The following is a 27976-nucleotide window of genomic DNA, read 5'->3' as shown; positions in this document are numbered from 1 at the left end:
TAAGAAGAACTTCACCCCCAAGCTGGGGCCTGAAAGGAATAATTTCCACCTAAAACTCGGCCTGACTGTGTCTGAATCCTTCTGGACCCACCCGACCCTCTGGCATCTCAGTGGAGGTGAAGATGGCTTCTGCCCACTATGAGGATTATGAAAGCAATCCTGTTTCCATATGTGGTAAATCACATATAATCTATAAATCAAACATAATCCAGGTTAGATTGGAAAAAAACTGAAGCTAAATGTAATCTCCAACAAGCAGAACATGTGTGAATGTTTGTGAGCTGAGGGTTAAACAACAACAGCAGGCATAAATCCTCATCCTGTCTGCTTCTGCTATAAAATTCTGGTAGAACCAGCTAATGAGTTCTGTGACGCTGCTCGCTGGTCCATGAACACGTTTTGTCTGTGTGCACGAAGAAGGAAGGCCCTCCCAGCATGGTTTTACTCAAAGTTACACATTAATGGAGCTGACTTAATTTCTTAAAAACGTTCAGCACACGATATCTTCATGGTTTATGGACTCTGTGAGGAACTGAAGGTGTGCAGCACTTAACCAGAAAGAAACTATTTTTAAACTGACTACGCATTGCATCATTCAGTTCACATGGAACCTCTTCCACTGAGGATGAAGCTGTTTTACTAACAGGTGTCTCTGATATTTCATGGAAGCTTCATCTGCTCAGACTCCAGCCCTTTTCCGAGCATCTGGAAGCTTTTTGTGGATTTTTTGGCCGACAGAGACATCAAATCTGCAGAATTCATCAGAGCAGAAACAGTTTCCTGTTTCTGTGTCTGCCTTTTTTGCAGATGGGTTTATCAAGATTTCAGAGCTGCAATGAAAACTGGGACCACATTACACCTTTGCACACAAAAATGCTCCCTGCACGCCAAATCAGTACAGCTTTGGATGGCCCTTTCAGCAGGTTTAGAAGATCATCTCAGAACTTAGCCCGTTTCAGCCTCAATGCATGTCTGCTTATCCTGAGAAGGCTAAGATGAAATGAGAGCTCACAAATTCCCACAAGCAACAGTGTCGCAGGTCAGAGTTTCTCAGAGTCTGAGCGTGACAAACCAAAATAACCCGCCATTTTCACACCTCCTCTGAGTTGCATGCCATCATAGAAGAGGAAGGAAGGAGACGGACGAGGCAAAGCCTCAGCAACAACATCCTTATCGGCACCATCACCATCCGAGTACACTGACTCTGAAACATGTGAAGCTGCTGCAGGAGATGTGTTAGTCTTACTTCATCTGACTTCTCTGCTTAATGAGTTTGAATCATGATTGGACCCGCTGGCTGAGATCAGCTCTGTTAAAGTCAAAGGTCCGACAGATGTTCAGTACAGGCGGTTTCTTCATGTGGACTCTGTGAGCCCACAGACATACAGTCCTGACATCTTCACACGGTTACTGGTAGTGTTGGTCAGACGGCTCACTTTGATGCAGCTTCTGCTTCTTCTTCTGCGAACTCTGTCTAATAATTCAGAAGAATAATATCACCATTCGCAGCAGCAGCATATATGTGAAGTGAGACTGAGATTCTCTCAGCTCAGACTTGTGAACCTTCATGGAGCCGCTCAAAGCAGAAGCGGAACCTGCTACAGCATAGCAATAGTTGAACATTTGCATGTTATTTACAGTTTAAACACTTTTACTTACTGCTTGCTTTCACCATATTCAGCCTCTTTAATCAGGTGAGAGCACAGAGCAGTTTACCTCCATATTGCTAAAAAGCAGACAGTTTTATAGCCAAGCAGATAAAGTGCACCTCATGCTCTTCAGCCTCCTGCGGTACAACCAACTCTGGTTCAGTTTGCATCTGCTGTTCTTGGTTTGTGTCGTTCCTTTGGTTTTCTGTTCCCAGGAGCAACACCAGCTTTCAGATTACTGCTACTCTCTTGGCTTAAGTTTTCTATAAAACAGGAAATGTATGTTTTGTTTCTTTAGAAAGTTTCAGATTCATTTTGTGATGCTGGACTTCCATGTCTTGGCAGGTCTGCACGTTGGTCCATCCTCTCTCCATGTTCAGATGATGGATTGAACAGAACTCTGCGAGATGTTCAAAGCTTGGGGGATTGTTGTAGAACCTAACCTTGCTTTAAACTGAACCAGAACTTTCTCCCTGACCTGTCTGCTGTGTTCTTTGGCCTTTATGATGCTGTTTGTTCTCTAAGGTTCTCTAACAGACCTCTGAGGCCAGAAACAGAACATCTGCAGTTAGACTCAGATTAAATTACAAACAGCTGGAGACTCTGGTTACTATGAAAGGACTTCTGAAGGCAGGTGGCCGCAATGGATTTTATTTAGGGGTATCAGGGTAAAGGAGCTAAACACGAAAACAGACCAAACTTTTCAGGTTTATTTGTAAAAATATGTTGAAATCCAAGAGCCACTTCCCTTCCTCTTCTACTTTGTGTTGGCCTGTCACAGAAAATCCATAAACGTTTGATTTTGGACAAAATGTGGAAAATTTTAAAGCATAAGACCAATTTGGTAAGGGTCTGCATCATATCATACATGTCTGATTTTAATTTTCCTGATTGCCGTACTGGAGCTGAGCTGTTTGAAGGAAGAGCCGATGAGTTCTCTCTGCGATCTAAACTGAACAGGTTTTAGCTGCACAGACTGAGGTAAAGCATGAGAAGTGATGTCATTCAGACTAATTTCAAAACAAACCCCAAAGCTAAGCAACACCTCTAAATAAGGGATTTACAGTATGATGTAAGCATAATGAGCTTGTCTGCAACCTGCTGCTGATAGAGATCATATCTGGTATCCACCATCCATCCATCCATCCATCATTCGATCCATCCATCCATCCATCAGATGGGGGGTCCAGGGGCCATGTCTGCACACTATTCTGATGATATTAACAGGTGGGTTCACACCCCCACCCACCCCCAGACCCCCAGCTCAGGATGAGGACTTTACTCCAGATCTGTCTGGTAGACAGAGAAGGGGATTTCGGGACCAAATCCAGCAGATCAATAAAAATATCTGGTAATTAGGCTGTCCAGGACCAGGAGGAAGAGGAGGAGGGAGAGGAGGGTGAGGCGTGTCAGACCAGAAAGAAAATAAAAAACAACCACTCGTGCTGATTCAGGAGTCTAGACAGATCAGCAAAATCCCCAGACTGGAGCTCCTGGAATCAGGTGAGGAAGAGTAGGTGATGACCCAGCTAGCTCCTGCGTGGGTCCAGTTAGGGATCAGACTCTTCTCCTTTCCTCCCTCCTCCCATCACTCTCCTCCTCTACCTCAGTGATCGGTTTCTCTGACCCCAATCCTCCCCCTTCCGCCTCCAACCTTTTCTTTCCCTCCTCCTTTTTTCTGCCCCGCCTCCTTCCTTCCTTGGCACTTCATCACTTTGACCTAAATCTCTTCATTTAATCTTCTTCTGCTTCTACTCGTCTTCTGGATAACAATCAGACCCTAATTGTCTTAATCTCACTGGTCTTTTATTGTCTGCAGGACACCACGCGTGCTGTGGAACAATAACATCACCCTCAGATCAATACTGGGCGTCAGGCCACAGCGATGACTTTGATTGATTATCACTTGTTTCAGCTCAGGCTGCAGTTTAATTAATTTGAAACAGAGCATGGGACAGTTTCTGAGGCAGAGGAACAAAGAAGAGATAATCCACGTTCAGATTAATAGAGATAAATAACAGGTTCATATTCTACACACATAAGTACTGTAAAACAAAGTGATATCTGGAACATTTCTGGATTAAATCCAGCTTGATGTAAACACCTTTTTAAATCAGTTTTCATCTCTGAATCAAACAAATCTGCAGCACTTTCAGTTACAAACATATTAGCTTGGAGGAGGCTGTAAATCCAGGATCAGGCCGAGGTTAGAGGCTGATTTGTGTCTGATTCTGAAATGACAACCAGCAGCATGATGAAAATATTCAGAACAATAAAGGATTATGTGTCAGGCTGCACTCTGCACCATCTGTTGGAGGACAGCCGATACAATAAATAATGCTGCTCACTTCTCTTACACTCGCTCTGGGTGTTTTCCTCTAACAGCTACCAGTCTATGTGCGTGTGTGTGTGTGTGTGTGCGCGCTTGGTTCTGAAACTGAAACCTTTCAATGTAAAATCATTCTCTCTAGTTTCTCTCCTCAGCATGCTGCTTTTGTTTTCAGGTGGAACATCAGGTTTACAGTTTTCGGCCCCTCCTCAGCATCTCAGCGGGTGAGTCTGCAGTCAGATGACTCCGTCTGACTCTGCTCTGCTGTAATCTGACATGGCTAATCTCATATCAGCGCTGCCAAATTACCTGGGTGTCTCCTGCCAATTAGAGCCCATCTGCACGCCGCACCCTGCAGGCGGGGCTCTGTAGGGGCACGCTCGGTCCTGTGGGGCAGAGTTCAGTGGTGGCTCAGGCCGTCTGGGGCCCTGTAACAGTCCATCTGCCTGCAGCTTGGCCTGGTCCATTTTCATCCCCAACAGCTCTAAAGATTATGGACCAGTCACAGCACTTATTCTGTTGTTAGGTAATCATCAGCAGCAGTGAGTACAGAAGAAAGCACTGAATATATAACAGGAAAACATCGGTTTCATGGAAGCTGAGGTACAAGAAGAACCTGAGCAGAACTAATGAAGTAAACAAGAAATCTTCTTCTAACTCTTTAAAATTTACTTTTAATTAAATCCCCTCAGGCTTACAACAACCTCAGACATGTTACTCACAGGAGCAACAAGCTCAGCTCTTGGTGACATTTCTAACATAGAGTCAAGGAAAACAGTTTCCATGAATCAGCCACCAGCTGCTGATCAAATGCATTAACTGACTGATCATCAGCAGAGAGAGTGCCTCCATAAAAGCAGGTATTCAGTCAGTTTGCTGCTCAGTAGCATACAGGAGTGTCTAGCAAAATGCCAAGATTGAAAGACATCAGCAATGACCTCAGAGAAGCAACTGTTGCTGCCGATCAATCTGGGAAGGGTCACAAGGTCATCTACAAACTATCTGAAGTCCATCGTTCTACAGAGAGAAAGATTTTTCCTAAGGGGAAAACATCTCAGACAGCTGCCAATCTTCCCAGGAATGGACGTCCCAGCAGATTCAGCCAAAGGTCAGGTTAAAGGTGTAAATGTCGTGACAGTTAGAAAAACAGTGAACCGGTATGGCTACTTGGAAAGTTCAAGGAGAAAGCCTCTTCTCCTTAAAAACAAGATGCAATATGTTTGACCATGTCAGAACCACCTGAAGCTTAACCTGCTCAACACTGTGGAGATGATGCTGGACCACATAACAACCTCCCATAGTGGCTCCTCTCACCATCCTCAACAACACTGTCTACTATTCCTAGGAACCACCCTTTTTCCAGTCCTGAACTGGTCCTCACACATAGACACTGTTCTGAAAAAGGCCTTCTTCAGCAGAGACTGTACTTCCTGCAGCATCTAAAGAAGTCCAACCTTCCACAGGAGCTGCTGGTCATCTTCTACATTCAGTCTGTCCTGTGCTCATCTATCTCAGTGTAGTTTGGCTCATCCACAAAACAGGACCGGTCTAAAATGCAACGAACAATCAGGTCTGCAGAGAGAATCATCCAGGCTGACCTTGACTCCATGCAGGCCTAGAGTCAGGAGAAGGGCAGTTAACATCTCTGCAGATCCCACACACCCTGGACACAAACTGTTCAGACTTTTACCTTCAGGCGGCATTACAAGACAGTTTCTTCCTCCAGGCGGTCTCTCTGATGAACACTTGATCCACTCCATCCATGTTCCTACCAATTTAACCTTCTCTTCCTCTGTAGTAAAAACACTGCATATATACACATTTACAAGAAAACAAAAAACGTTTATTTTCCTTTTTATATATTTATATTTAAAATGTCTTCATTGAGCGCAAAGTGGAACCGAGGTCAAATTCCTTGTTTATGTCAGAAACTTGCCAACTAAAGCTGGTTCTGATTCTAATCCAATCTGACCGAGATAATGGACTCAGTAGTTTTTATGAGACTGAACTACCCGGCAACAGTTTGAGGATGACATCAATGTGGGCACTCAGAGGTAAATAAACTGGAACCAGGCCAGAGGCCTTCAACAGCTTGTTTTCTCATCAACCTAATCACCTTAGCTAAATTAGTTTGAAATTAGCCCTGCCCCCCCATCTATCCCTAGACCCCCTCCCAGGCGTTTTCACAGCTTTATGGATTAGACAGATTACTCGTCTGAAACTGTGTTTTTATTCTTTCTCTGCTGCACACCAAGAACTTCCTTAATGGAGCACACAGAAGCTGCTTCTCGAGGTGAGAAGAATTCACCTGAGGAACAAGTATGAACTCTGTGTTCTTGCTGAGTCATCCCTGATGAACTACCTGTTGTACAGCAGAGGTGTTCATTATGATATATGAGGTCATAATGTCGAACTGTTGTTTGAAAGTCCTATAGAAAAAAACGGAACAGGATGAAACATCAATAATGATCACAAGGCTGAACAATGATCCCAAACACAGTAGCTGATCTACAACAGAATGAATCAAGGTTCTGCAATGTTCTGGTCGGAGTTGCGGCCTCCACCTGACGGAGATACTGTGGCAAGATCTTTAGAGAGCTGTGCAGAATGGAAGCAACTTTAAAAACGAACAGTGGACCAGATTTCATCTTTAATGGCGTGACAGATTGTTGAAGGAGCTTCTAAAGACTGGTGGAGAAGGTTATACAGGTTGACAAAGGAAGTTCTACAGGCTGCTGAAGATGGTTCACAGCTTTACAACATTTTCCTCAACATTTCTACTTCACTCTGTGATGGAAAAGAAAAGATCCACCAAAACCATTCCTCCCTCCACCTGACCTTCGCACTCCTTCGTATATTTGCTTGTCCTCGTTCTGCGAAACAAAATGCGCCAGATACACTCGACGAACGGAACTGCGCAATATTCTGCACGTCACTTCCTGTGTGTTTTGTTTGGAAGTTTCACTTTCTGTTCAGGCCTCCGGAGGTTTAGAGTCAGCAGATTCAGAGCGATAAAAGCGCTGAAAGAGACTCCGCATCAGCTTTATGGCGTTCAAATACCCCGCAGCCCGGAGAGATACCACCCAGGTGAGTGTGGGTGCCTGCTGGGGTTCGGTGCAGCTCAGGTGTGGAGCGAGACCGGTTAAAGTGGTTCAGGTGGGGCCGTGAGGGAAGCTGTTGTTCAAGTGGAGATCATTCAGAAAGAAGCCGATCAAAGTGATGATTAATATTTCAATAATCAGTGTTTGAGGAGCTGCTGGGATCTTCTCTGAAGCACCTTCACTTCCCGTTCTTCTGGAGAAGTTCATGCTCACCATCTGATCCGTATTCGGTGGAAATCACGTCGGTGTGGGTCAATTAACTCCATGAGATCCAGTTCAGGACAAAGTTCAGACGTGAAGTTTCCTCAGCAGAACATTTCCAGTGAGGCACCCTGCTGCCAGGGCCGGATCCAGGACGCAGAGGGCCCCTGGGCTGGAGCCAGGCTCGGTGCCCTACTCACACAGTTCTAGTTTTAGATTCAGTTCAGTCAGTTACAAAATTAATTAATTCATGTTCATATTTCATCAACTCAGCATTCTGAACTAAGTTCACAGCTTCAACATAACTCATTCATTTATCAGATTAGATCTGAAATAAAGTTTAAAAATATAAATGTCGGCCATGACATCAACTGTTGACTATATTGATGATGTCATTATGCAGTACTTCCAACCTGGCTCTGGTTTAGCTTTTTGACATCTGTTTAATTCTTCTTTGCTCCCAAAAACTGCATGTTATTATGGCTGAACTTTGCTCCTATCCACATGTTTTCATACAAACAAAAAAAAAAAAAAAAACGAGTTACTCCGTTTAAACCAGGGGTGTCTAAAGTGTGGCTTGGGGGCCGTTTGTGGCCCTCAAAGTGACTTTGTGCAGCTCTCAACCGCAAAACAAAAATGGCACAAATTCGGCTTTCCAGCACAAGGTTGGAGGTTAATGCATTAAAAAAGGCTCTTAAAGTGAAATTATCTCTGGTGCAATTCCTTTTTAAATAGACAAATTAAAATCTCCTAAAAATAGTAATACAGTAATCATCTTTTATCAGCCCTGTTTTTTGCTTTTAATTTAGTTTCATAGTAAAAAGGGCTGCAAACATCCACTCAGGAGCGGACCTGGGTGCACCCATTTAGAAAACCTGACTAAATAAAGCAAGAGTTTTTTGGAAGATAAACGACCAATATCTCTTGATTTCGGTCACATTTTGGTCTCATTTGATCAGATATTCTTGAAGTATATTCCTGATTATGATGTCAAAATTCAACATACTTTAATTTCTTTTTCACTAGTGAAATAAAGGGACACATCAACAAATTCATATTCTTCAGATTTATTAACACCCTGCGATTTATTCCCTTAATTTTTATCATTTTGGCTTCCAGTTCACGGAAACCCAAATTTCAGTTTCAATTACAATACTACATAAGACCAATAAAAACAGATTTTTGTTAAGACCTACATAATCACTTCCAAAGGTATCAAGAACTGCTTTAATCACCATCGTAACACCAGCAAACTGGTCAGATCCAAATCTCTGAGAGAATCGCTTGTTTCCAGGATAAAAGTGAGAGACACCGAACCAACACTACAGCTGAAGGTCCTATCAAATCAGCCTGGGCTTGCTGAGCACCTCAGCAGAACCACAGGCTGATGTCCTCCATGCCACGGCGCATTAATGCAGTAATGCAAAAGGAGCCCTGCCTCAGTACTGAGAGCAGATACTGAACAGAACACGCGAATAGTGTTCTGTAGGTCCACATTTCTAGATTAAAATCATTTTAATTGGTCTGATGTAATATTCCAATGTTCTGACAAACTGAGTCCATTGGGCTAACCAACAGCGAATAAAATAAAACAAAACAAAACAGTAAAACATCATTAGGGTAAAAAAAAGACATAAAAATAGAAGAAACAATAGAAAAATACAAAGATGTAAAAAGTGTGACACTACTCTGTTTTAAAAGTACAGTACCAAGTAGGCATTGATAACACTGCTCTGGAGTGGCTTAGGTCCTATTTAACAGACGTTTTTGGTCAAAACTGCAGGGTGTGAATCTTCTGCTCCTCTCTCTTGTGGGGTCCCTCAGGGCTCAATTTTTGGCCTTTTGCTTTTTTCGCTGTATCTCCTGCCCCTAGGGTCTATTTTCAGAAGACATGGCATTCCCTGTTCCGATGATGGTCATATCTATGTGCCTTTTAAGGCGAGGCGATGTGGGGTCCATTACACCTCTTTTATTGTGTCTTCAGGATATTAAAGCTTGGATGGCCCTAAACTTCTTACATATTAGTGAGAATAAGACCGAGGTTCTTGTTTTTGGACCTGGTGGAAGATATCAGAGCCCTCCGGTTGACCTTGACTTTTGGAAGCGTATGTTAGGCCCACGGTAACAAATCTTGGTTTTAAGACAGACAACGATTTTAAACTTGACACTCAAAGAAGGGCCACATTGAAGTCTAGTTTCTAACAATTTAGGGTGTATTCACACCAGTGTTGTGGAATTTTCTTATCAAAGTGGAGAGAAGTTGACTCACAAGAAGAGAAAATCCGGACTTTGTCTTTATAAGTTTTATTCAAAGGCATTCAGCGTTTGAATGACTCTGTCACCGAGCAAGTCAGTTAAGCAGAGCCCCGAACGCCATTTACACACAGTATTTATACCAGAACATGACAGTGTTATCTCAACTTCAAAGAGTCTGTGTTTTATGACCCTAGACCCTCCTTGGGTTCAGAGGTGACAAAGTTATCTAGGAACAACCATCTGCTCTTCCCGAGACATCACCCTAACAAATGGGTTTTAACCATTAAACGTCTGATAATGGCTTTTACAGCTTCCTCCTCTAACACAGATGCTCAGAGGAGTGAGGTAACCTAAAGGTCATACACTTTGGAACACTTAATAAAAGAATTTCCATCACACCAGGAAAGTCCTTTGGTCTGCTTGTTTGGTCCGGACCAAAAGCGAACTTTATTTTTTTCATTAGGTGCAGTTTGTTTTCACATTGTACTTTTTACAAGTGAACTATTACTTGTAAACAAAGCCACGCGGGTGACGATCATTGTTCCCATTGGACAGAAATGACGGGGGCGGGACAGAGCACAGACCCGGACATTTAGGAAAACAGCTGTAGACGTGCTGCGTGCAGCTCCTCTGTTCTGCATAATTATGCCGTTATTACAGCTGCGATATTATTGTGAGAGTGAAGAGCAACTCATTCAACACAGATTTTCAGACGCTCCATTTATAATTCTGTAACCCCGTCGAAGAATACGTGCTGAACGCCGACGTTCTCTACGTTCCTTGTCCCACAACAAGCCAGTAGCGTTGCTAAGCAACACACATCTGATCAGGTATGATTACCTTACAACACACACCTTTGCTACCGGATATGGTGGCTTTTTATGTTCAAAGAGACGTACGCTTTTTGTAGTTGGTTCAGATCGGGGCCGGTTTGTATTCAGACCCTAAGGGTGTATTCACACCTCCGGTCAGAGATCAGTCTTAATTCTGCTGGGAGTTTATTCCAAAGTCAAGGAGCCGCCACAGAAAATCACCCCAGTGCTTACATGTAGACCTGGGCTCCTCCAGCAGGTGCTGATTTGACACCTGCTGGAGACCTAGACTTTTAACCAACAGTTAAAAGATCACACAAATTCAATGAAGCCAAGCCGTCTGGACCTTTAAAAACAAGCATTAAAAGTTTAAAATCAGTAATAATTTTTCGAAAGTAGGTTAACAGGAAACAGGGTGGAGAGAGCGGGGGAAACATCGTCGGGCTGGGATTTGATCCCGCGGCAGCCCGCGTCCAGGACTAAGGCCTCCGTACACGGGTCACGCTCTTAACTCCCCGCGCCCCCTAAACAAAGTTTTTGATGATGATCTGATTTGTTGAGATGCAGCTCTACGCTAGTATATGCATCAAATTTCACTTTTATTCTTATTACCGATTATTAACACGATGCTATTTTGTCTCTTTTGCTTGTTGAAATGGACTTAAAATGATTTCAAACAATTGATGGTCGATGTGGAAAAATATTTAAAATAAAAACAAAATACTTTTGGTATTTTTGTGATTTACAGTGATGGAAAATGTAATACACTAGACCAGTTCAGATTAGACATCATGGTGGTTACTGATCATCCCTCCCAACCCCCAGCCTCAGAAACCACTGTGGCCCCCCCTCCTCCTTAGAAACGGGGTACAGGGTTCGGAGGTGAGCTGGGGTTCAGCCTGGAGACCAGACCAGACCTTCACAGAGCTCAGCACCCCCACTGACAGGGTCAGAAAAACTCCAACTCCCCTGCCTACAGATGACCGCATGGGACAGATGGGTGCGTTTGGTTCCCCGCTCCTCCTGTTGCTGACTGAGTGGACCCAGAGAACAGAACTGTGATTCTGCAGGGATCCAGCAGCTCAGCTGAACTCCTCAGTTGGGTATTTTTCCAGGTGAAGTTTGCGGTCTCCCGCTCGGAATTTGCCTGAGGAATAATATGATTACATAAGTGCACTGTGGAGGAAAATCCACAGAATGTCGTGATAACGTGTTTAGTTTTGACCTCTGGCTACATTTGAGAGCTACAGTGAAATCCCAGAATCTTTCCTCAGTTTTCCTGTCCTAAAGAAGATGGACCGCTCAGTGCATGAGCGTGTGCACGGTGCTTCAAAAGTTCCAACAGTAGATGCGTGCATTCCAGAGATAATTGGCTCAATATTAAAGCTGCTGACAGTTACTACTTGGAGCTACTCAGTTCCACAGAAAACTTAATAAAGAAAATAACCGAGAAACCAGAAATTCCTGTTTGGGTGCCAAACTTTGATTGTTGTTTCTTTGTTGAACAGGTGGATGAGTATCATGGAACCAAGATCTCTGATCCGTATGCCTGGCTGGAGGACCCTGACAGCGCAGAAACCATGGTACCACATGTTTTCCTCCAAAAATGCCACCTCTTATTCCCAGATTTCATCCCGTCTCTTTTCTGTTTGCTGCTCAGGCGTTTGTTGAGGAGCAGAACGATTTGACCATGCCGTACCTGGAGAAGTGTGACATCCGCGCTCGGTTCCAGCAGCGCCTCACTGAGCTCTACGATTATCCCAAATACAGCTGTCCCTACAAACGAGGATCCAGGTATCCGTAAACACGCAGCATCTGCAGGAACACTGCTCCGATCCATCTGCTCAATCACGTCTCTTCTCAGGTACTTCTACTTTCACAACAAAGGCCTCCAGAACCAGGACGTGCTGTACGTTCAGGACTCCCTGGATGCTCCGGCTACTGTGTTCTTTGATCCAAACACGCTTTCTAAAGACGGGACCGTGGCTCTGAAGAGTGAGTCCAACTGCAGAACCTCTCCAGGATGGAGGACCAGATCTGCTGCTCTAACCTCTTTGTGTCTCTGTCTCCCTCAGTGGGTCGGTTGTCTGAGGAGTGTGAATACTTTGCGTACGGTCTGAGCAGCAGCGGGTCAGACTGGGTCACCCTGCGTTTCCTGAAGCCTGACGGCCTCACGGAGCTGCCGGATGTCCTGGAAAGGGTCAAATTCAGCTGCTTGGCCTGGACTCATGATGCCAAGGGCATCTTCTACAACTGCTACCCCCGTCAGGAAGGAAAAACTGATGGTGAGGAGCTCATGGACACCTCACTCATCCAGAAACACGTTTATCCGACCTTGTATCTGGTTCAGATTCTAAGCTAAAGTTGGTTTCATTAATTAAAAGAACATTTATGAAAATTAAGGCCTTTAACACTAGAACTCCCAGAATTCTAACTCTACTAGAACTCCCAAACTCGTCAATTTGACGGCGAGCATTCTGGATGCGAGGCGGTGATGAGTCATCGCATTACCTGGGGTCAGAGTCCTACAGGTTTTCTTGCACGCTATTAAATTATGGTTTTGACAAGAAATAATAATAGTATTTGATCAAAACCTATTATGTTTTATTATTATTTATAAATAGTACTGAAAAATAATACAGAGTAGTGGGTATATTTAAAAAAAAAGCTTTACTAATCTGACCAAAAGCTGGACAGCTACATGTTACGCCCCCCTTTCACTCCGCGGACATAAACTAGTGCTGAAAATGCCTTCAGCTCATCCACACTCATGTTCCAGGAGGAATCATCTCCTAAAACTCTGCGGGCCTCAGCCACCCTGCAGCCCTGAACGTGGATAAGCATTTCCACCAAGCTGTAAAGCGTAGAATAGATTGTTGTCACTGGGCTACTATATCTATGACCTAACTTATTGTTTATTTCTTTTTCCGTTATCAGTACCTTAGTTCTCTCCTGCCAGTGAGCTGGTTTGCTGGGTTTATAGCTGGGCATTGGGGACCTGGATCGTCTCCCTGTCTCTGCTGATTGTGGCACTGTTGCTGTAGTTTATATATTATTAGTTTACTAATCTGTAAACTATAGCCTAAAATGCTAAAATCGTTACATAGGCTAGTATTTTACTACCTTGAAATAATGCGCCACAACCTCCTGGTAACGGGACGACTCGTGTTTTTTAGCCGGGGGAGGCTCACTCTCTGACCCGCTGTCACTGGAACTGAATGCTGACCAAGACCCGTCAGAATACTCACATTTTTGAAGCATTTCCAATGTCTCTTGAGCAGAAAATATCCTTCTGGAAGCCATTTGTAGGATGCCAATAATCTCTTTCTCAGGCTACGTTCTAGAGTAGCGGTTGCCAGGCAACGCTCGCACGTACAGGTCCTTCTCAAAATATTAGCATATTGTGATAAAGTTCATTATTTTCCATAATGTCATGATGAAAATTTAATATTCATATATTTTAGATTCATTGCACACTAACTGAAATATTTCAGGTCTTTTATTGTCTTAATACGGATGATTGTGGCATACAGCTCATGAAAACCCAAAATTCCTATCTCACAAAATTAGCATATTTCATCCGACCAATAAAAGAAAAGTGTTTTTAATACAAAAAACGTCAACCTTCAAATAATCATGTACAGTTATGCACTCAATACTTGGTCGGGAATCCTTTTGCAGAAATGACTGCTTCAATGCGGCGTGGCATGGAGGCAATCAGCCTGTGGCACTGCTGAGGTCTTATGGAGGCCCAGGATGCTTCGATAGCGGCCTTTAGCTCATCCAGAGTGTTGGGTCTTGAGTCTCTCAACGTTCTCTTCACAATTTCCCACAGATTCTCTATGGGGTTCAGGTCAGGAGAGTTGGCAGGCCAATTGAGCACAGTGATACCATGGTCAGTAAACCATTTACCAGTGGTTTTGGCACTGTGAGCAGGTGCCAGGTCGTGCTGAAAAATGAAATCTTCATCTCCATAAAGCTTTTCAGCAGATGGAAGCATGAAGTGCTCCAAAATCTCCTGATAGCTAGCTGCATTGACCCTGCCCTTGATAAAACACAGTGGACCAACACCAGCAGCTGACACGGCACCCAGACCATCACTGACTGTGGGTACTTGACACTGGACTTCTGGCATTTTGGCATTTCCTTCTCCCCAGTCTTCCTCCAGACTCTGGCACCTTGATTTCCGAATGACATGCAGAACTTGCTTTCATCCGAAAAAAGTACTTTGGACCACTGAGCAACAGTCCAGTGCTGCTTCTCTGTAGCCCAGGTCAGGCGCTTTTGCCGCTGTTTCTGGTTCAAAAGTGGCTTGACCTGGGGAATGCGGCACCTGTAGCCCATTTCCTGCACACGCCTGTGCACGGTGGCTCTGGATGTTTCTACTCCAGACTCAGTCCACTGCTTCCGCAGGTCCCCCAAGGTCTGGAATCGGCCCTTCTCCACAATCTTCCTCAGGGTCCGGTCACCTCTTCTCGTTGTGCAGCGTTTTCTGCCACACTTTTTCCTTCCTACAGACTTCCCACTGAGGTGCCTTGATACAGCACTCTGGGAACAGCCTATTCGTTCAGAAATTTCTTTCTGTGTTTTACCCTCTTGCTTGAGGGTGTCAATAGTGGCCTTCTGGACAGCAGTCAGGTCGTCAGTCTTACCCATGATTGGGGTTTTGAGTGATGAACCAGGCTGGGAGTTTTAAAGGCCTCAGGAATCTTTTGCAGGTGTTTAGAGTTAACTCGTTGATTCAGATGATTAGGTTCATAGCTCGTTTAGAGACCCTTTTAATGATATGCTAATTTTGTGAGATAGGAATTTTGGGTTTTCATGAGCTGTATGCCAAAATCATCCGTATTAAGACAATAAAAGACCTGAAATATTTCAGTTAGTGTGCAATGAATCTAAAATATATGAATGTTAAATTTTCATCATGACATTATGGAAAATAATGAACTTTATCACAATATGCTAATATTTTGAGAAGGACCTGTATACTCAGCCACGGGAAAAAAATATCAATGTAAATAACAGGGCCGTCAAAATAACGGCTGTGGTAGTTGGAGGTAGAAATACTTAGATCTTATATTTACTTTGTTATTTTAAAAAAAAGAGACATAGGAACACACAAGACAAGTTTAGAAAAAGTCAGGATGCCAGGAAGATAAAGAGTTTTAATAAACCAGAGTTATGGCATGTCAAACTTTCAAAACCGTCAAACTGACGGCCCTGGTAGTTCTAGTGTTAAACACACAGTTCCCTCTTTGGAAGACCCACACTACAGAAAACCATAATAAAAGTGACTTGGATCAACCTGAGGTTCTTTAACTGGTTCTGGTTTAAATAGCTCGCAAAGCATTGACGTGAATAGTTTTTGGGACATTTTGCCAACAGAACAACGGAATCCAAGATGTCTGTCAGATTAAAAAAAGAACAGACTCTAGATCAGAACCAGAACAGAACTGAATCCTTGAACGAGACTAATGAGATTCTGTTTTCCATGCAGGCACAGAGACCACGTCCAATATCAACCAGAAGCTCTACTACCACGTGATCGGAACCCAGCAGTCCGAGGACATCCTGGTAGCAGAGTTTCCGGATCATCCCAGATGGCACAGTTCAGTTACGGTGAGTCCAATCCCAGGATGTTCAGATTTCATCAAAGTTCTGTCACAGAGCTGCAGCCTTTCAGATACACCCATCAGTCTATTAACAAGACAGGTTCTGTTAATCCAAACCTAATGAATTCACTTTAAGCTGTGATGGGAAGACTGGGCACAACATCATGTAAGGTGGAACACCAGAACCCCGCAGAACTGCTTAGAAAACTAATGATAATGAAGCCTCTGAGATTGTGTTCCTTAGTTAACGAGTATGATTCAATTTCATGTGATATTATTTTCTGAGCAATTTATATTGCACCATAATCCAATGTATTTTGGTTCTGATCCCAGTTTGGGGCGGGTAATTCTGCAGAAATTTCACCCCAGAACCAACCAGACCTTCCTTACTGGAGACCATGAGCAGAATATAGAAAATTGCATTAACCTTTAGCTGAAGGAGCAGGGAGAAACATCCCTCTGGTGGCTACAGATCCATGCCGGGTCGGTACCAAACGTCCAGTGGCAGTCTGGAATGAAGCAATGGTGTGAGTGACCAGCACCAGAGTTTTACTAAACTCAAGACAAACAGCATTCTGTGTTGATGTGTTTGGTTGTGTTTAATGACCTGAAAAAAATCAGATTTGTCTGTGTTTGACCTACTGATCAACCTGCTGACGGATTGGTGCCTCTAAATATTTTATAACCCGCTTGAAGCAAACAAAAAACAGGATTTTATTGTTGAACGTTCTGACCCAAATGAAATTTGGAATATCTTGGAGTCTGGAAAGAGCTTCTTCACTGGTGGGTTTGTTGGGTCATTACTGAATCTTTAAAGGTTGTTTACTAAGAACCAGAATCCCTGTTATTCTCTTGGATCCCAGCAATGACCCGGCTGATGTTAAACCTTCTCCTGCGTGTTGTGCCGTCCTCTCCGCAGATCTCAGATGACGGCAGGTATGCGGTTCTGTCCATCACTGAGGGCTGTGAGCCTGTGAACCAGCTGTGGTACTGCGACCTGCAGGAGCTTCCGGACGGGATCAAAGGTGTGTAAGGGAACCCTGCAATACCGCGCGGGGCCGCCGTTCTGCTTTGGTTCAGAGAAGTGGCTGCAGAGTTTAACCTGCAGCAGATGTACGTCTGAGAACTTCTGGGTCGAAGAACCACAAGAGCAGCAGGCGTTTTCAGCATCTGAATAAACCTCAGGATGTTGTAATGCCACCGATCTTGTGCTGAGAAAATGTGAACATCAGATGTCTTGTTTTAGCTGCTTTTTGCAGATTTTCCCCTCTGCTCTGAGAATCAGTTTTCTGTCAGAACCTCCAAACTGAGCTGAATGCTGGTCCCTGCTGCAGGATAGGAATGTTAAAGTCTGGAGCGTGGCAGAAAATGATAATGAAATGAGTCAGATCAGAAGATATTTCCTCCTGAGAAGTTTTCTAAAGAAATCCAAAGCCAGACTCGTTCTGTCACTTTTTCTGTTGTGTAATGTTGCTGAGGTGGAAACGTTGCTCCTAGCACAGTTAGATTAACTTTAGGAAAATATTCTCTGGGGATTTTTTAATTCACCTCCGCAGAATAATTTATTTCTGGAAAAGTCTGAACTCCAAGTTTCCTGGTTTCTAAAGTAGGTTCTTCTGAGGAACCTTCTGGTTGAAACCTCTGCAGTGGGTCTGCCATGGGTCCTGGGTGGGGTTGCAGTGGGTCAGGTCTGGAGCTGCACAGTATACCGGATCCCAGTGATCATCACAATATCAGTGGTTACCGCATTACAGCTGCAAAGGGCCAGTTGATAGGTTGACACATTTGAGGTATTATGCATTTATGCTCTGCATACCAATAATTTATTTAACCTGATGGGTGGAGGTTCACTTCTCCTTGTGTCAGATCTTCAGGGGCTGAGATGCTACAGCTCAGTGGCTGTCATGATGGAAAATAAAGAGAAAATAGAGGGAAATGTAGGTTAATCTTCATCAATATCTTCACTGTAATGATCAGCAATAGTTCCTTTCCATCACTGTTTATTCCGTACCGGTACCTAGTTTTTTGGTTGAAAGGCTGAAAGAAAAGAAAAAGGACACTTCATCTTTCTGAGCTACATTCAGGTAGGGGGCGCTGTATTTAATAACATCCTAAACCAGCTGATCACACATAACATCAGGTGTTCAGACTCACAAACATTTTCTCCAAAACAAAACCACCATGGACCAGTGTGTTTGGTTCTGGCATTTATTGACGGGCCTTAAGAGATCCAGTGTCTGCAGGAGGGGGGACCAGGCAGAGAGCAGCTGCCCGTAATCAGACTTCCTGCGTCGGATCAAATGGGAGGAAGATCCACTGAATCCGCGGAGCACGAACATCTAATATTTAGCAGTCCAGACGGCAGCGTCTCCTGCCAAATCCCCCTCACATCAGAACCCCTGAGCCTTACTCTGGTTCTGGCTGAGCTGTGGTCCAGATTATTATCCCACTGGATCATTGTATACATGAAAAAACATTTATAAGACATTCTTGCATGTCCAATAATACAAACATTATTAGTATTTAGTTTATGTTTTTATTTTCTATTTATTTTATTTTTTTTTTTTCATGCTGATTACTTTAATGAGGCAATGTCACACAGTAACGTTACTGGCAGCACAGCGACCTGACGGCTGGAGAAGGGGCTTCAAGCCATTACTCCAGCTGTCAGTGGATCAGTGGAAACACAACAGGTTCTGTGCCAAGTAGAGCAGGACCGAGTGGAGCAGGTTAGCAGCGCCTAAATAAAGCCAGTGGAAAAGGGGCGTATGTCCTTAACAGGTCTGCACCAAGTCGTTAATGGATGTGTAGCAGGTCTGCCAGCGGGTCCTCGGTGGGTATGACAGCGGGTCCTCGCTGGGTATGACAGCGGGTCCTCGCTGGGTCTGACAGCGGGTCCTCGGTGGTTCTGCCAGCAGGTCTTCAGTGGGTCTGCAGCAGGGCCTCAGGGGGTCCTCGTGATATGTTGCAGTCCTGGGCTGCATGGGTCAGGTCACACAGATTTGAGAGTTTTCATTAAAAAGAGTCACTGGTTCCATCCAGCTGCTCGGTCAGTGATGCGACACCAGCTTCAGTCTATTCAGTAAGAGTCCAGATTTCATAACTGTGGATTTTTTAGTTGTTGTGAGAACTTTTCAAACCGCGTGTCGACATTTTCAGACGCAGGCTGTTGTGAAAGTGTGTTTTTGGTTTCTCCAGGCTTCCGTAGTCAGCATTAATAAATTTGTTTGAGGAGCCATGTGACCCGTTTCCTTCTTCTTCAGGGCTGCTGCCGTGGGTCAAACTGGTGGACAACTTTGAAGCTCAGTACTCATATGTGACCAATGAAGGGAGCGTGTTCATGTTTCGCTCTAACCTGGACGCCCCTCGGTACCGCCTCATCAACATCGACATCCAGAACCCGGACAGGCAGAACTGGACCACGCTGATCCCCCAGCATGAGAAGGACGTCCTGGGTGAGTAGCGGCCCTCCCCTCCAGCAGGCTCGGTTGCTGGGAATGAATGAATCAGCGTTCTGTTGGGATGATCTCTGCGGCTTCTGCTGGAAAAACTCCAGTCAGCTTCAGAAATGCGTAAAGCGCTCATCCTCAGAACTGCACTTCCACGATTTCACTCCTCTGAGAGTTGCAACAGAGCTTTTCTGTGAATTTCCATCCAAATGTTTCGGTGACGGTCCGACCACAACAACAGGGAAGTTGTGTTTATGTGGCTGAAAGTCTTCCTAAGAGGGAACTCTTTAAAAAGTGAAACCTCATCCTGAAACACATTCACCTTTTAGTTTTTTAACTGCTGAGTCATTTCAGCGACGGGATTAAATGTGGTTAGAAATACAGAGACCAAAAGGGAAACAGAAAACATGCAGAAGTTACACAACATCATTAATTATGTGCCAGATTTTAATTTTTCGGTCTGTTTTGCAGCCGTTTTAGCTCTTCATCAATGATTCTTCGTGACTTTGAACACAGCTTCATGGTTGGCGTTATAAACAGTTACTTTACTGTTTTTATTATTAAACCAAACCAATGAATGGACCTCCTCCACCCTGTGTTCCGCTGCAGGGTTTGTCTCCTGTGTGAACCAGTGCCACCTGCTGGTCAACTACGTCCACGACGTGAAGGACATCCTGCAGTTGTTTGATCTGTCGAGCGGTCAACACGTCAGGGATCTGCCTCTGGATGTGGGGACCATTGCTGGAGTGAGCTGCAAGAAGAAGCACTCGGAGTTCTTCTACAAGTTCACCTCCTTTACCACTCCTGGTAATGCACCTCTGTTCTTATGATCTTCATCTGGTCTCCATCTGACCTTCTGTTAATCTGAGCTGCAGCAGCAATAGCTGATTGTTCTTGTAGGAGTTCACCTCCTTTCACCACTCCTTTGTTGAAACATCAGTGGAAAAGCATTCTGCTACCTTACTGGTTTCCAGTCTGAGTTACCTCAGATCATGTTCATCTGCTGGTTCTTGCTGTGTTGCCAGGTATCATTTATCACTGTGACCTGAGCCACTCCAGCCCAGAACCCCGGGTGTTCAGAGAGGTGGAAGTTAAAGGCATCAACCAGGAGGACTTCCAGACCAGCCAGGTGAGTTTGGACCTAGAGGTCCACCCTCATTCTTGGTCTGAAACATTTGTGTACTAAAGGTTCTACCTGAGCTTCACCTGAACTCCTCTGTTCAGACCTGCTGGGTTCTGTTAGGTCTCAGAAGCAGCTGAGAGGAGTATTACGCAGCTTCCACCTCAGGATGCATTCACCGAACCACAAAAATCAGGACTTCTCCTCTGCGGTGTATATTTCACTTCGGAAGGAAATCCCCTCTCAGCTCTCTGTCTCTATCAGATCCAGAGCGGGAAGTCTGATTTGTTGTAGTTTATGTGTTCCCAGAAGTTCTGTTAGTCACTGCAGCGGAACACAGGGTGGAGGAGGTCCATAAATCAGGGTGTTCTCAGTAGAAGAAATACAGAGTTCCGATTGTTTGTCCGACGGAATGGATCTTGGTTGTTCCTGCTTCTGTTGACTTTGGGCCTGATACATTCGTTGTTCCTTCTGTAAAATCTCCTTATAAACTGGTGGGCAGAGGTTATTTTCTGAAGACCAACAGAGTTTTCAGATGATACCAGGATCTGCTGGTGGTGGGTTAAAAGAAGACTGAACATTTAAACTGAATGAAAGGCTTTTCATTTAGGTGAAAACATGAGTCAGAACCTTGCTGCAGATGTTTCACGGGTTAGGAGGAACAGTTCTGGGTTCTTCTTTATTTTCAATCCATTAAAGATGTTTAACATACAGAACATCATCTGCTGCTGAGGAGTCTTGGACCTGCAGTATGGGATGTTCTGTTTAGTTCTCAGCCTCAGAACAATCCAGTTCCTCCAAACGTTCTGTTGGCTCTGTTGGTGATGTGTGAGGAAACGGCTCCACCTGTTGGAGAAATCACATCTGCAGAGCTCTGTGTGAAAACCAGCAGCTTCATCTCACAGAGCAGGAAATGGACCAGTATGAGGGGTCAAAGTAACAAAAATGTTCTTGACATGAAATAAAGGTGTGAAATACTGAACATGGTAAAACTGAGTGCTGTAAAAACCAACATGTGATTAATTTCGCCTCTATGAAAATTAGAATCAGGCAATTAAAATGAAAACATGGTAAATATTAATGTTATAAATATTAAGGTTATCAAATTTAACGTGTTTTAATTCAGTGCCTTGATTTTAGCCCCTCCATTTTTACCACTTCAGTTTTATCATTCATCGCGTTCACGGTGTAATTTTTGTTACTTCCCGAAGATCGGAATACGGCAGCAGCCCCGGTGCGACAGCGGAGTGCTTGTAGTCCAGAGCCATTCGCATGCATAGTACAGCAGTGATGTCGTTGGCCACGGTGTTGTTCGTGGGGAGCAGTGTTGCCAGGTGTACGATAATTATCGTATTTGTACGATAATTTTGCTCTCTGTACGATGTACAATCAATATTCCTAAAAAAAAGCCAAATGTACGATAATTTGACCATTCCGTGAATGTGTGGTTGTAATCCGTCGTCATCAGCCTATCGCCAAAGTCTGTCGGAGGTTTTTTGTGAACCCTGAAGGCATCTGTGTCCGGATTCGGAAACAAATGCTGGAAATTCCAGCCAATCATGCTTTTCTAAATGTGACCTACGTGTAACGTGATGCGTTGGCCTCAGAACAACGGCCATGATTGGCTGAATAGTCCACTGCGCCCCGCCCATGATTGAGGAATGAAAAAAAGAAAAGAAGAAGAAGCAGAGCCCGGGACTGTGGAGCTGCAGCTGTTGATAAATCCATTCCGTTCTGACGTCACAAAGCTGCGAGTTCCTGTTAGACGCTATTCAACACATCAACAGACTTGTTATTTTGGTTATGACAAATGTACGATAATTTCCCTCAAAATACAATAATTTTATGTCTCTAGTACGATAATCCTACATTTCTCACATGGTAACACTGGTGGTGTCACAAGCGAAGAGCGCCCAGATTGAGTTTCCAGACTCTCTACCTCAGTCTCTCTTTAACAGAATGAGCCGGGAATCAGGCGCCTTCTCTGGAAAAGGAGGTAAAACTGCTCGGTCTAATGACAGCTGCCGAAGCAAGCTGCCGCCGAGACAAACCGAACCTCTTTTTTATAAATTAAGTGGAATGTTAATAAACCAAGTAGATGTTTGAGTCCAAAAAACCTACACTTAGAAGCATCTTAAACGTTTATTGGGGGTCACAGAAAGCGTATTATTTACATTTTTATTCACAATTTTTTTTGCCACCATCCTCCGCCATTGCTGCCCGAGCTCAACCAATCCTATTCGACCCACAATGACTCATGGGAAATTGTGGGTCACGGACTACAAAACTCTGCTGTCGTGCCGGGGCTGCTGCCGTATTCCGATCTACCGGAAGGAACAAAAATGATGCTGTGAACGCGATGAATGAAACCATAAAGTGGTAAAAATGGAGGCGCTAAAATCAAGGCAGTGAATGAAAACAGGCAATTTTAAATTTGATAACCTTAATATTTACCATGTTATCATTTTAATGACCTCCAAATTCACGGATTCTAATTTTCACAGAGGCGAAATTAATCACATGTTGATTTTTACGGCACTCAATTTGACCACGTTCAGCATTTTACACCTTCAATTTATTTCAAGTTAATTTTTGTTACTTTGACCCCTCATAGACCAGAACCGTGAGTTTTTAAAAGCTGAAATTCTGGACTGAAATTCTGTGTCTCTCTGTTTACATGTTGCTATGAAGCTTTTAACAGGAAGGAATTCTGAAATTATTTCCCGGTTCTGATTGAATCTGGACCTAGTGTGGGCTCACAGATAGGATTAGTAGATTATTGGTTTATAGACTCATGAACAGACTGATGGGTCCGTTTAAAATTCACCTTCTCGGCTATGTTCTTACAGGGATGGATAACGGACAATAGGAACCAGGAACTAGACCCGCCTGATGTTTATCCACCAATCAAATGATTGGAGCTCCGACTGACAGTAACAGAACTACTATCAGAACCATGCTGAAAGGCCTCAGTGTGTCAGAACATCACAGGCTCAGAGGTTCAAATAAAAGATAAAGTCAGACACAATTAGACTCTGATGTCTGATGACAGCAGCCAGGCCGGTTCTGGACAGTTCTCTCTTCTGTTACCTTCTTATTACATTGTAGTAGCCGGGCCAGTTCTGAACGGTTTTCTCCAGTAAAGCAGTGTTGGGTCTAAACTGAACCAGATGTGTTCCGGTTCTGCAGGACTCTCTAAGCACTGATTATTATTGTTGTGTTCTTGGTATCTTAGCGGCTTCCCACCTCTCAGACCTTCATGGTTCTCCTCCTTCTTCCAGTTTCCCCCACAGCAGATCTCCTCACCATCCTCCTCTGTCCCATGACCCCTCAGTAGATCCTCCTCCACTGCATCCAGGAACTCTAAGATCTTCCTCTGTGTCCACCATCCTTGCTCTGCTCATATCCAAACCATCTGGCCTCTCTGACTGGATCTCCATGCTGCTGAGAGATGGTCTGAACTCTTTCTCACGTGTGGTTTTCAGGTTTTCTACCCCAGTAAGGATGGAACCAGGATTCCCATGTTCTTGGTTCACACCAAGGGTCTTCAGAGGGACGGGACCCATCCGGTGTTCCTGTACGGATACGGAGGCTTTGAGGCTTCTATCCAGCCTTATTACAAGTGAGTGACTACAGCTGGTTCTGAACGGGTTTTGAACTATTGGTACCTTAGTACCTGCATTATTTTTGTCAGGTCAATGTTGGTTCCTGACTCGGTTCTTGATCAGCTCAGTCCAGATTTTTCCTGCTTCTCAATGATTTAAATTTGAATGGATTGTTAGAGAAACAGATTTCAGTGTTCTGTTCCTGGTTCCCTGACCCAGTGTGGCCTACCTGTTGTTTGTGAGACACCTGGGGGGAATCCTGGCCGTGGCCAACATCAGAGGGGGCGGAGAGTACGGCCTCACCTGGCACAAAGGTAGCTGCGCTGACACTGGAACGGCAGTTTTCCCACGTTTCTCCTCTCTAAAGCTGTTCTCTGTCTGCAGCCGGGACGTTAGGGAAGAAGCAGAACTGCTTTGATGACTTCAAGAGCGCAGCAGAGTATCTGATCCAGGAACAGTACACCACGGCCAGCCGCATCGCCATCAACGGAGCTTCTAATGGAGGCCTGTTAGTCGGTGAGTCTGGCTCAACTTGTTCTGTGGGAAATATGGACAGTCTGCAGAACACCATCCATACCAGGATGTTCAGTATGTTGTTCTGCCAGATGTTCTGCAGAAGCATTTGTAGGATGTTTATCAGGATGTTCTGGAAGACATTTCTTTTGGACGTTCTGCAGGACGTTCCATCAAGAAGCTTTGCACAGGCTCCTGCATTATGGAAGCAAATCGTTACCATATTTCAAATGAAAAAGCATTTTCAGAAATGCTTTTTCATTTTAAGAATGTGGCTGCATTGTTGGACTCATAAATGAAATTAGTAATCAATCATCCTATTTGCATTTTAATTTTCGTCTTCAAGACTGCTCATTCTTTCACTTAATTAAAATGAAAAAGACATTTGAGATTTATTTTTTAAAATGTACCCCAGCATATAGATACCAGAATTCAATTTGAAATGTAAAATTTGAAAATGAAAAAGCATTTTCAGAAATGCTTTTTCATTTTAAGAATGTGGCTGCATTGTTTGACTCATAAATAAAATTAGTAATCAATCATCCTATTTGCATTTTCTTCTTCATGACTACACATTTTATGCCATAATCAAAAAGAAAACAAAGCAGATATTGCTTTTTCGTTTTCGTGGTCTGCCCGCAAAGTACTGCCCAGAACTCGAAAACGAAAAAGCATTCCGAGCTGCGGGCGCAGAAGAGTGACGTCAGCAGCCGCTCTTCCTCAGCTCCCTGCTGACCGAGCTACCCATCTTGTTCGGTAGGGGGCGCTGTGCACGTCTGCATTGCATTACATTGCAAACGTGCCAAGAAATTGATTGAATTGCAGCAGGACCGAGCTCAATTTGTGGCAGTGGCAGAACTGGTAGTTCCGCCACAGCTCCACAGTTCCGGTGGCAGCTTCGGTGGCAGGCTGTGGCAGTTCCGCCACAGCCTGCCACCGAAACCGAAGCTCCCACCGGAACTGCCACAGTCTGCCGCACGGCGGCACGGGATTCCGCGAGGATGCCAGAAGGTGCCAGACCGGCCGTAAAAGCTTGCCAATGCGGTTGCCGCTGTTTTTGTGGAAGTTGATGCTGATTATTGGCAAATGGGTTGTCATTATTGTTATAGCCTGTTACCTTTAAATAATGATTTCATTATTGATTATTATTTAATAAACAGCTTTAGAACCATAACATAAGGTGATTGTATTTACTTGACATGGAAAATAAATAGCACTATGTGTTTGTGTGACGTGTTGAAAGGATGACGATTTATTGCACAAACAGCCGGTTTATTATAGAGCATCAGCGGCTATTCTGAATCGTCACTCACAGAAAAATATAAATAAATGCTTAAAAACACGCTGGATGTCCCAGGCCATGAGGCTGCCACCGGAACTACCAGTTCTGCCACTGCCACAAATTGAGCTCGGTCCTGCTGCAATTCAATCAATTTCTCGGCACGTTTGCAATGTAATGCAATGCAGAAGTGCACAGCGCCCCCTACCGAACAAGATGGGTAGCTCGTTCAGCAGGGTGCTGAGGAAGAGCGGCTGCTGACGTCACTCTTCTGCGCCCGCAGTTCGGAATGCTTTTTCGTTTTCGAGTTCTGGGCAGTACTTTGCGGGCAGACCACGAAAACGAAAAAGCAATGTCTGCTTTGTTTTCTTTTTGATTATGGCATAAAATGTGCAGTCATGAAGAAGAATATGCAAATACAAATAGGATGATTGATTACTAATTTCATTCATGAGTCAAACAATGCAGCCACATTCATAAAATGAAAAAGCATTTCCGGAAATGCTTTTTCATTTTCAAATTTTACATTTCAAATTGAATTTTGGTATCTATTTGCTGGGGTACATTTTGAAAAATAAATCTCAAATGTCTTTTTCTTTTTCATTTTAATTAAGTGAAAGAATGAGCAGTCTTGAAGAAGAAAATTAAAATGCAAATAGGATGATTGATTACTAATTTCATTTATGAGTCAAACAATGCAGCCACATTCTTAAAATGAAAAAGCATTTCTGAAAATGCTTTTTCATTTGAAATATGGTAACGATTTGCTTCCATACCTGCAGGAGGTTCTGCAGGATGATCACTCTGTGTGTGGGTTAAATCTGGTGGACTAATGTTATTTGCGTTTACAGCGGCATGTATGATCCAGCGTCCGGAGCTGTTCGGCTGTGTGGTTGCAGAGGTCGGAGTCATGGACATGCTGAAGTTCCACAAGTTCACCATCGGCCACGCCTGGACCACCGACTACGGCTGCTCTGACGACCCAAAACAGTTCCAGTGGCTCATCAAGTACAGTAAACACTCTGCAGCAGTTTGATCTTTAGAACCAGCTGTACTTGATCAGGAAGGTCTGTATATGCAGAGAAGAACGCACATGTTTCAGCCTCTGAATCACTAGAACATCCGATTGAGAACCCAACTTCTTCACATTTAATCAGCACGTTCCTTCCTAAAAGCACAGAGAATTTATCTTCATCAGAACTAATTAAATCCAAGGGAGGACTTCCACCTTCACTGCTCCAGCAGAATTTAGTTTTATGTGTTAGACCAGAGCTTTTCTCCCAGTCATGTTCCTCTTAATCTCAGCAGTAGAGTTGGAGTTCCTTCATCTGACGTTTCCTCCCTTCTCCTTGTCTTCAGGTATTCTCCTCTCCAAAACCTGCCTGAGCCTCCGTACTCCGGCCCCTCGTACCCAGCCGTGCTGCTCCTGACTGCGGATCATGACGACCGCGTGGTGCCCCTGCACACGCTGAAGTTCTGCGCCACCCTGCAGCACGGCGTGGGCAGCAGCCCGCAGCAGCGGCAGCCCCTGATGGTCCGCGTGGACACCCGCAGTGGGCACGGAGCGGGAAAACCCACGGCCAAGGCCATCCTGGAGGACACACACATCTTCGCCTTCATCGCTGAGACGCTGGGAATCGGCTGGAAAGACTGAAGCAGAAGGAACCATGTGCTGTTTTTTACTTTAATGAAATAAAGATCCTGGTTTCTGAAGGCAAACTTTTCTTTTTGATTCTGTTGGAACCTTTTAATAAAATTTCAACTTGTCTAATTTGAGTCTGCTGCGTTTCTCAAGGTTAAAGTCATAGATAGAGCCAGAAATACATTTCTGAGTAATCCAGTAAAATTAAAAGTTTGAGAAAAGCAGAAGTCCAGGGTGGAATTAAGGAAACTTCTACAGAAGAATAAAAAAGTCAATTTAGACCAGAGAAGGGTTGCATCAGAATAGCACCACCCTGGTTGCCTGGTGAGCAAACTGGTGAATGGTGCTGCGGTGGTTGGTACTATTGCAGACGGTGGCACTGACAGGAGGCAGAGATGGATATGTTGA

The 27976-nt window shown here is 44.1% G+C and overlaps 1 protein-coding gene across 1 annotated transcript; it reads left to right on the top strand.

Moving 5' to 3' along the window:
* Nucleotides 1-6911: 6911 nt before the first annotated feature.
* On the top strand, nt 6912-27697 carry LOC124878689 (prolyl endopeptidase-like). Its single transcript, XM_047382761.1, has 15 exons — nt 6912-7065; nt 11857-11931; nt 12009-12142; nt 12213-12343; nt 12424-12633; nt 15846-15967; nt 16880-16985; nt 19224-19415; nt 20019-20216; nt 20435-20538; nt 24015-24151; nt 24354-24448; nt 24519-24650; nt 26778-26934; nt 27286-27697. The coding sequence occupies exons 1-15, from the start codon at nt 7024-7026 to the stop codon at nt 27578-27580; spliced, it is 2130 nt and encodes a 709-aa protein (XP_047238717.1). The 5' UTR covers nt 6912-7023; the 3' UTR covers nt 27581-27697.
* Nucleotides 27698-27976: the final 279 nt, after the last annotated feature.

Source organism: Girardinichthys multiradiatus, chromosome 13 (assembly GCF_021462225.1).
Source record: "Girardinichthys multiradiatus isolate DD_20200921_A chromosome 13, DD_fGirMul_XY1, whole genome shotgun sequence".
Taxonomy (NCBI): Eukaryota; Metazoa; Chordata; class Actinopteri; order Cyprinodontiformes; family Goodeidae; genus Girardinichthys; species Girardinichthys multiradiatus.
The sequence above is the reverse complement of the archived record's forward strand: the minus strand, read 5'-3'. Positions and strand labels throughout refer to the sequence as shown.

Coding starts and splice junctions, on each gene's coding strand:
- LOC124878689 (XM_047382761.1), top strand. CDS start 7,024: ATGGCGTTCAAATACCCCGCAGCCCGGAGAGATACCACCCAG. Junction 12,634..15,845: donor TCAGGAAGGAAAAACTGATG/GTGAGGAGCTCA, acceptor TTTTCCATGCAG/GCACAGAGACCACGTCCAAT. Junction 26,935..27,285: donor CAGTTCCAGTGGCTCATCAA/GTACAGTAAACA, acceptor CCTTGTCTTCAG/GTATTCTCCTCTCCAAAACC.